The sequence below is a fragment of the Panthera onca genome, chromosome A3 (assembly GCF_046562875.1).
Source record: "Panthera onca isolate mPanOnc1 chromosome A3, mPanOnc1 haplotype 2, whole genome shotgun sequence".
NCBI lineage: Eukaryota > Metazoa > Chordata > Mammalia > Carnivora > Felidae > Panthera > Panthera onca.
In genome coordinates, this window is record NC_138341.1 from 139,226,394 (window position 1) to 139,235,493 (window position 9,100).

Here is a 9,100-nt window from a genome sequence, read left to right on the forward strand (position 1 = left end):
ACTTCACGGCTTAAGGACTAGAGATGCACGCTGACCTACTGAGGCCCTCGGGCTCTGGGGGGCTGGGCGCGGGGCGGAGCTGCGGGTGGGGCGGGGCGATGGGCAGGGCTCGGGGCGGGGCTCGGGGCTGGGCCACAGGGCGGACGACGGGCTGGGCTCGGGGCGGGGCACGGGGCTGGGGGCGGGCTGGCGATGGGCTGAAAGCGGGGATGTCTGGCGCCCCCTTCAGCTCCAGGGCTGAGAGCACAACTTCCAGGGCCCAGCCCTTCACTAGGCACCCCTGTCCCAGGGAGCCCGGCGTCATCCCAGTGACAGGGGGCCATCCTCCCCTCTAGGGGGCACTAAGTGCGTAGCTCAAAGCACCTGGAACCTTCTGCCTTCAGAGGCCGTCACTGGCATCTGGCCCAGGAGCTCAGAGCTGGCCCACAGCATTGCCTCCCCCTTCTCCCCACCTCACCCCACCCCTGTGGAGTGGGGCAAGGCCTCTACTGCTGAGCCCCATGACACACCCCTGCTGCAGAGAGCGCGTGATGCTGGATGCCACGCTGGCCCCTTCCAGAAAGCAGTGGGCCCCCTGGCCACTCCCCCACCTGGGGCATCCTGGGGTCAGGACTGTGCCTGCCCTCATCGCCCGGCTGTTGAGGCAAAAGCCACTTGCTGTCCCTAGGCAGGGCCCTGGGGTCAGGAGCCTGGAGGCAGGTTAGCTGGGCACATTCCAGGACCGGCTTCCTCGGGCCCGCGTGCCTGCTGCAGAACCGGTCAGGGCTGGTGTGTGCTCTATGGGGCCCGAGGACAGAGCCAAGTGCCGGTGCCGTGGCCCTGAGCGAAGCTGCTGGGTGGCCGGCCGCAGTCCCACACGGGCCCACTGTGGACCCCTCTCTCTGTGCGGCTCCATTGTGGACCAGGACACCAGCTGTGCCCTGTCCTGGGGAGGCCGGGACCGCACAGATGGGCAGATCCTGGGCCAGCTGCGCCCCCTTGCAGAGGAGGAGGAGGAGGAGGAGGAGGAGGGGGCCAGGGCAGCCCCAGCCACAGGGCCGGCCTTCCCCGGGATGGGCTCTGAGGAGCTGAGGCTGGCCTCCTTCTACGACTGGCCGCTGAGTGCTGTGGTGCGGCCAGAGCCGCTGGCTGCCGCAGGCTTCTTCCACACTGGTGAGCCCTGGGGGCCCTTCTGGACTTCTAGGAGACTTCTAGGGTCTCCGGGGAGCTCCTCCCCCACAGCAGGGGGGGTCTGTGCCTGATAAAGCCGAGGGGGGGGCACCTGTCCCCAGCCTCCGCGTCTCTCCTGGCCGCTCAGACTCTGACGAGTGCAGGGGTTGGGGGGGGGGAGGGGGACAGGAGGTGTGTGGGTCTTCCGTGGGGCCCCTGAGACCCGGGGACGGGCTGTCAGGTCTGCTGTGCCCGTAGCAGCCCCTGGTCTGCAGTCTCTGCTGATTGTGGGGGGCGAGGCGGAGGCGACATCCCCACATGGATGCCTGAGCCTGCCAGTCACCCCTTTTCCCCATCACTGGGAATCTGTCCTGGGGAGGTGGCACCTGGGGCAGAGGTGACAGAGGAACTGCTGTCACCTGAAGCTGCAAGGTCACAGAATACTCAGGGCTCCAGGTCTAACTGTCCACCTGCCTTGCTGTGAACAAACGCCTGCCCCGTCCCCCATTTCGCCCCTGAGAAAGTGGGGTGCATGTGAAATCCAGGGGGAATGCAAGGCAAGTGGGGTGGCAGAGAGCAGGGGGGGCCCCGCGGGGGCTCACGGGTGACCCCAGAGAGCCCCTGCCACGTGAGGAAAGACCACCTGGGAGCCCCCGCGACCCCAGCCCCGGAGGACACACCTGGCCTAGCGGGTGGGTGAGGGGGCTCCTGGCGGCACCGAGGGGCCGGGTGTGGGCAGGGCCAGCATCCGTGCTCCACCCAGGGCGGCAAGACCAAGTGAGGTGCTTCTTCTGCCGCGGGGGTCTGCAGAGCTGGGAGCAAGGGGATGACCCCTGGACAGAGCATGCCAAGTGGTTCCCCAGGTAAGGACCCTGCAGGCCGCTCCTGGGGCGGGGCACGGGCCGGCTTTGCCTCCCCAGTCCTGGGTGGGGGGGTGAAATCCGGGAATGGGGGGCCTCCTGGGGGCGGCCTTCCCAGCAAGTGCCTGACACTCAGTGAGCCCCGACTGCCCTGTGCGGGCCTGTGTGGGGTGCGCGGTGGCAGGCGGGGCCGGAGAGGTTGGTTCTCTGACGGCCGGGCCTGCCGCCCTGAGGCCCCTCAAGCTGCTTCCTCCAGGTGTGGGTTCCTGCTCCAGACAAAAGGAAGGGACTTTGTCTGCAGCGTCCAGGAGTCTTGTTACCACCCGCTGGGCTCCTGGGTGAGTCCTGCTCCCCTCAGGGCCGTGGCGGGACGGACGGTGAGGGTCCCTCCCCACCCCTGCCCCTGCATCTACTCAGGACACAGATGTCCTCTGGTTCCTTTCAGGACCAATCGGAAGAACCCGCAGACTCAGCCGCCACCACCCCTTCAGGTGAGCCGCGAAGTGTGACCCGTGCTCTGCTCCCCGGGCACCTGCAGCCCGCACCGTGGCTCGGGCCATTGGGTGTCCCCGTGCTGGAGAGCAGGCCAGGTGTGCTCAGCCAGGTGTGAGGGAGCAGTGCTGGGCCCGCGTTGGGGGTAGGGGGCTGTGTGCAGGCGTTCTGTGTGTCTGGTGCCCAAGGGAGGCCACAGCAGGCCGCCGTGGGCGAGGCCGATCCCAGCGCTGGCGGCAGGGGTGGGAGGAGGAGAGGCTGTGCACCGGACGGCCCCACCTTAGCAGCGGTCACGAGCACGGAGGAGCGGGGCTGTCCTGTCCATACCCACGCCCAGGACCTGGCAGGACAGGGGTCCGAGAGGCTCCGGGGCTCAGATCCTGGCCCTCCTCTCTAGCCCTGTAGCAAGGGACTTCTGCTCTCTGGGCCTCGTTGCCCCGAGCTCTGAATTTGGAACTGAGCCTGGTCTCTGTGACGCTCTGGAAGCAGCACCTGACACCCGCTGGGGCTCTGTCTGCAGTGGCTTTGGCGATGACGTTTCCTGTGTTTTCTGTGTGGTGGCGCCTCTGGACAAACATGCTGGGAACAGCCCTCCCGTGACGGCCACAGAGGCCCCTGTGTTAAGGCGGCCACCGGGGACTGGCCACAGTGGCAAGCGGGCTGCTCCCCCCCTGCTCCCTGGGTCCAGTGCCCCTCCCCCTGCCTTGCAGATGCCAGGGGCAGGCAGGAGTGGCCTGCATGGAGCCGGTGCCCGGCAGTGCAGGCTGCCCTCTGCATGGGCTTCGGGCAGAACCAGGTACGGCGGCTGGTGCAGCGTAAGTACCTCTGGGCGGTGCCGGCCAGCGTATCCGCGTCCCAGCTGGTGGCCGACCTGCTCCAGGAAGATGACGGGGGCCGGGCTGCGGAGGCCAGAGGTGCGTGCCCGCCCCTGCCCCATGCTCTCCCCTGGCATACAGTTCCCACTGCCCAGGGGCCGGAGGGCCCGTCCTGGTGGCGCGGGCTCTGGGGGGTTCGGGCAGCATGGGCTCCGCCAGAGCCAGACCTCGCCTGTGGGGCCCCCTGGGTGGGGTCTCGCTTCCCCTGGGGGCTTCTAGTCTGTCCCACACCACCCACAGCTCCTGTCCACGTGGGTCCTGAGCTGCCCACGCCCAGAAGGGAGGCCCAGTCAGAAGGTGCCACAGAGCCAGGTGAGGGTCCCCTGGGGACCAGCTGGGGGCAGGACCGGCTCCCCTGCACCCTGCCGGGGGAGGGTGCTCCTGGCCTGGCCCCCATACAGAAGGTGGAGGTCTCGGTGGGGGGGGGGGGGTTGGATGTGGAGGAGCCGGGCGGAGCCCAGGCCCGGAGGGTGCAGCTGGTCCCCTCAGGAGCCCAGGACGCCCGGGAGCAGCTGCGGCGTCTGCAGGAGGAACGGACCTGCAAGGTCTGCCTGGACCACCCCGTGCGCACCGTCCTCGTGCCCTGCGGCCACCTGGTCTGCGTGGACTGCGCTCCCGTGCTGCGGCTCTGCCCCCTCTGCAGGGCCCCCGTCCGCAGCTGCGTGCGCACCTTCCTACCCTAGGCCAGGTGAGTGGCCCCAGAGCGGGTCTCGCCTGGCCCCAGCAGGCGCCTCCCCGCGTGGGCTCAGGGGCGTCAGCACGTGCCAGGGCAGTGACCCCAGCACACCCTGTCTGCTGCCATCTGCCCCCTGGGCCGCCTCTTACCTCCGGGGTGGCCAGCACTGCAGGGGGTGGGAGGCAGCCTCCTGACTTCTCCTGCCTCCCTGGCCTGGCCGGGTGTTGCTCGCCAGCCTGTTGCCTTCCCTTGGTGCTCAGATGCTGGCTCTAGGTCCTTCTCAACACGCACCCTGGGCAGCCCCTGCCGCTCTACTTGGGCACATTAGACCATACTGGCTGGCTGGGCCATCTCTGCCTTGATTTTGCTAGTGATCAGGGGATAATGCGTCCTGTCCAGCTGCGTGTGTGGGCTGAGCCAGGCCAAGGGGAGGATGGCTGTGGAGGTGTGTTGTCGTGAGAAAGGGACTGGGCAGAGACCTTAACCTGGGAGCCGAGGCCAGGAGGGAGTGCGAGATGGGGGAGGGAGGGAAGCCTCAGCCTTTATCATGGGGGGCCTCCTCCTGGCTGTCCCCACCATGTGCCCCACCGTGTCTCCAAGCATCTTCTGGGGGGTCGAGAGGCAGGGGAGGGAACTCCCTGCAGCTGAGGTCCCTGACCACTGGACCAGCCACCTGAGAGTAGCCCATCCATCTCTCCTTCTCTCCCAGGTGCTTCAGATGCTGGCTGCCTCTCGTGTCCCGTGGGGGGCTGCTGAGGATGACTGAGCCGGCGTCCAGAACTGGCCAGCCAGAGTCCCCACTGGCAGCCCAGGGAGGAAGGGAGCTGCAGACGGCTTGGCAAGGGGAGGGGGCGTGAAGGTGGTTTGACCGATGCTTAGGCGCTTTTGCAGATTTACAGTAAAGTGGCGGGTTTTCCCTGGACGGCACTCCGCAGCCTCTGTTCCAGCTGGCCCCCTCCTCACCGGCAGGGCAGCGCGGCCGCCCTCTCCCCAAATGCTGCCTCGCCTCCAACCCCCTTCTCTCTCGTCTTCCTTGATCTTGTGTCTCAGCGTTGTAACAGGACTTCCAAGGGCATCTAGCCTGAGGCCACTTCTGAGCCTGAGCTTAAAATTCTGCTCCAGACCCCTGCCTCTCAGGAAAGGGGGTCTACAGGTGGCGCTCTTTTCTGCTCCCTACTTGGGGACACCTTAGGGATGCTGTAGGACCAGGATTTAATCCCTTCTGTGAATAGGGTCGCTGGCTAACGACAAGGAAGCGCCTCACTCTGTGGTAGAAGGAGCCTGTGGTCCTGGTCAAGCCAGGCCGCCCACCCCCAGGGTCCGTCGGCAGGGCACCTGGGGCGGGGTTTTGCCTGGGCGACCGCTCACAGCATTGTGTGTGGTGTTTAATCAGGAACCCCCGCTCAGGGCGGTGGGGGTGTCACTGTGGGTTTACATGGACCTTGAGGTGGGGTCACACCTTCCTGTCTCAAAGTCCTTGTGGTGGCCCCCCCAGCAGCGGTGCGGGCAGCCTCCGGGGGTCCAGCGCTGCCGTCCCAGGCGCACAAGGGAGGGCCGTCCCAGGCTGGCTGCGGGGGATGGAGGTCCCAGCGATGCCGCAGTCTTTTGTGTCTTTTCCTTGATTTTTTTAGAAAAAGAAGACGATAAGCTCTCTTGAGGCCGCGGCCATCCTCAGCTGGGCACTGGCCCCGCTGTCCTGGCTGGTGTCCGATCACCTGGCCCCGGGGGCAGGGAGGCTGGTGTCTCCTCCAGTCTTCGGTGGGCACTGAGGCTGGAGGTCACGCGCAGGAGGGACTGGTGCTTCCTCACTCACGCAGGCCCGTGGGGGCAGGGTGGGGGTGGGCAGAAGTCAGGGGGCCCCTGAGGAGCCGCCCTTGGCACCAGGGCAGGAAGGCTTTTGCGTGGAAGGCTCCAGATGTCAGAGGGGCCGCCTCTCAGCCCCCGAGGGCTCCCAGGCCTTGGGCAGGGGCTCTGGCCGCACACACGCCAGCAGAGTTTGGGCCACGCGGCTGGGGGTCGGGTGAGGGTGTGCCCAGGGTCTGGTGGCCAGAGGAAGATCCCCAGAGCCCGGTCCAGCCTGAGCTGCGTGTGCTCCGGGTGGTCGGCCGCCCTCCGCCCGGGCTCAGGGGCCTGAACAGGGCTCCCCTGTCATGGGAATGGGACGCTCACTACCCCTGGTGGCCCTCGGCTGAGATGAGCCTTCACCTATCGGGTAGGAAGGCTGTGGCTGCCCAGAGGGCTGGGTCCCAGGGGGTGGCCACAGGCGTAGCGTGAAGGGCAGAACTGTCTCTGAGGGCCTGGGCGTGACAGAGGACGAGCATCTCTATGGAGGAGGACCGCCAGCCGCCTCTCCTGACCCCAGATTTCAGGGTTATGCATGGGACCCAGCAAAGGCTGCTTGAGAGGAGGTGGGCCAGCGGCCCAGGTGCCCCCACCCTGAGCCCGCGGTGTTCAGGGCCCCGGATAGATAAGAAACCAACACCCCAAATGTCCTGCCACAGTGAGACCCCGAGAGAAGTGTCACAGCACCCTCCTGGGAGGAGGCCTCTCCATGCACCCTCGACCCCCTGGCACAGAACCATCCAGACCCACCTCCTAGACCCTGCTGGGCACTGAACTCCAGGGAGTGTGGGCCAAGCCCCTAGCTGACCTTGACAAGTCAGGGATAGGTGGGGGAATGGACGGATAGATGGATGGACAGACAGATGCCTGGTGAAGTTTCCTCAGGAAGAGAAGCCTCATGGCTGTGCTAACCCAGCCGGCTAGGCCCAGCCAGGGGCAGGCTCTGATGGCCACACTTACAAGGACGCCTGCTTGCACAAGAGGTTAGAAGGCTTTTCACTGACATGGTAGAGAAGAAATGGGTCAAATCCACCAATGAAATCAACTGTAAGAAATCAAGACCCAAATAAAACATGCCCCAAACAATGGAAAAGATGACAGAATGGAGAACATGCCCAACCACAGGCACTCATGTGGGGAGGGCAGGGGTGAGACTGAGGGGCTACAGGGGGGAGGGTGGGGGCAGGGGCGAGACTGGGGGGCTGTGGGGGGAGGGCGGGGGCAGGGGTGAGACTGAGGGGCTGTGCGGGGGAGGGCGGGGGCAGGGGTGAGACTGAGGGGCTGTGGGGGAGGATGGGGCAGTGGTGAGGCTGGGGGGCTGTGGGGGGGAGGATGCGGGCAGGGGTGAGACTGGGGGCTGTGGGAGGAGGGCGGGGCCAGGGGTGAGACTGAGGGGCTGTGTGGGGGAGGGCGGGGGCGGGGTGAGACTGAGGGGCTGTGGGGGAGGATGGGGGCAGTGGTGAGGCTGGGGGGCTGTGGGGGGGGAGGATGCGGGCAGGGGTGAGACTGGGGGGCTGTGCGGGGGAGGGCGGGGGCGAGGTGAGACTGAGGGGCTGTGAGGGAGGATGGGGGCAGTGGTGAGGCTGGGGGGCTGTGGGGGGGGAGGATGCGGGCAGGGGTGAGACTGGGGGGCTGTGGGGGGAGGGCGGGGGCAGGGGTGAGACTGAGGGGCTGTGGGGGAGGATGGGGCAGTGGTGAGGCTGGGGGGCTGTGGGGGGGGAGGATGCGGGCAGGGGTGAGACTGGGGGCTGTGGGAGGAAGGCGGGGGCAGGGGTGAGACTGAGGGGCTGTGGGGGAGGATGGGGGCAGTGGTGAGGCTGGGGGGCTGTGGGGGGGGAGGATGCGGGCAGGGGTGAGACTGGGAGCTGTGGGAGGAAGGCGGGGGCAGGGGTGAGACTGAGGGGCTGTGGGGGAGGATGGGGGCAGTGGTGAGGCTGGGGGGCTGTGGGGGGGGAGGATGCGGGCAGGGGTGAGACTGGGGGCTGTGGGAGGAGGGCGGGGGCAGGGGTGAGACTGAGGGGCTGTGGGGGAGGATGGGGGCAGTGGTGAAGCTGGGGGGCTGTGGGGGGGGAGGATGCGGGCAGGGGTGAGACTGGGGGCTGTGGGAGGAGGGCGGGGGCAGGGGTGAGACTGAGGGGCTGTGGGGGAGGATGGGGCAGTAGTGAGGCTGGGGGGCTGTTGGGGGGAGGATGCGGGCAGGGGTGAGACTGGGAGCTGTGGGAGGAGGGCGGGGCCAGGGGTGAGACCGAGGGGCTGTGTGGGGGAGGGCGGGGGCGGGGTGAGACTGAGGGGCTGTGGGGGAGGATGGGGGCAGTGGTGAGGCTGGGGGGCTGTGGGGCAGGAGGATGCGGGCAGGGGTGAGACTGGGGGGCTGGGCGGGGGCAGGGGTGAGACTGAGGGGCTGTGGGGGAGGATGGGGGCAGTGGTGAGGCTGGGGGGCTGTGGGGGGGAGGATGCAGGCAGGGGTGAGACTGGGGGCTGTGGGGGGAGGGCGGGGGCAGGGGTGAGACTGAGAGGCTGTGAGGGAGGATGGGGGCAGTGGTGAGGCAGGGGGGCTGTGGGGGGGGAGGATGCGGGCAGGGGTGAGACTGGGGGGCTGTGCGGGGGAGGGCGGGGGCAGGGGTGAGACTGAGGGGCTGTGGGGGAGGATGGGGGCAGTGGTGAGGCTGGGGGGCTGTGGGGGGGAGGATGCAGGCAGGGGTGAGACTGGGGGCTGTGGGGGGAGGGCGGGGGCAGGGGTGAGACTGAGAGGCTGTGAGGGAGGATGGGGGCAGTGGTGAGGCTGGGGGGCTGTGGGGGGGGAGGATGCGGGCAGGGGTGAGACTGGGGGCTGTGGGAGGAGGGCGGGGGCAGGGGTGAGACTGAGGGGCTGTGAGGGAGGATGGGGGCAGTGGTGAGGCTGGGGGGCTGTGGGGGGGAGGATGCGGGCAGGGGTGAGACTGGGGGCTGTGGGAGGAGGGCGGGGGCAGGGGTGAGACTGAGGGGCTGTGGGGGAGGATGGGGGCAGTGGTGAGGCTGGGGGGCTGTGGGGGGGAGGATGCGGGCAGGGGTGAGACTGGGGGCTGTGGGGGGAGGGCGGGGGCAGGGGTGAGACTGAGAGGCTGTGAGGGAGGATGGGGGCAGTGGTGAGGCTGGGGGGCTGTGGGGAGGGGAGGGCGGGGGCAGGGGTGAGACTGGGGGGCTGTGGGGGGAGGGCAGGCCTGGCA

The 9,100-nt window shown here is 68.1% G+C and overlaps 1 protein-coding gene across 1 annotated transcript; it reads left to right on the forward strand.

The window, feature by feature from the left end:
• The first annotated feature begins 270 nt into the window (after positions 1 to 270).
• Positions 271 to 4,974, forward strand: BIRC7 (baculoviral IAP repeat containing 7). The gene is made up of 8 exons (XM_060646895.3): positions 271 to 1,152; positions 1,913 to 2,012; positions 2,266 to 2,347; positions 2,455 to 2,500; positions 3,212 to 3,415; positions 3,617 to 3,688; positions 3,866 to 4,064; positions 4,762 to 4,974. The coding sequence occupies exons 1-7, from the start codon at positions 780 to 782 to the stop codon at positions 4,057 to 4,059; spliced, it is 1,071 nt and encodes a 356-aa protein (XP_060502878.1). The 5' UTR covers positions 271 to 779; the 3' UTR covers positions 4,060 to 4,064; positions 4,762 to 4,974.
• Positions 4,975 to 9,100: the final 4,126 nt, after the last annotated feature.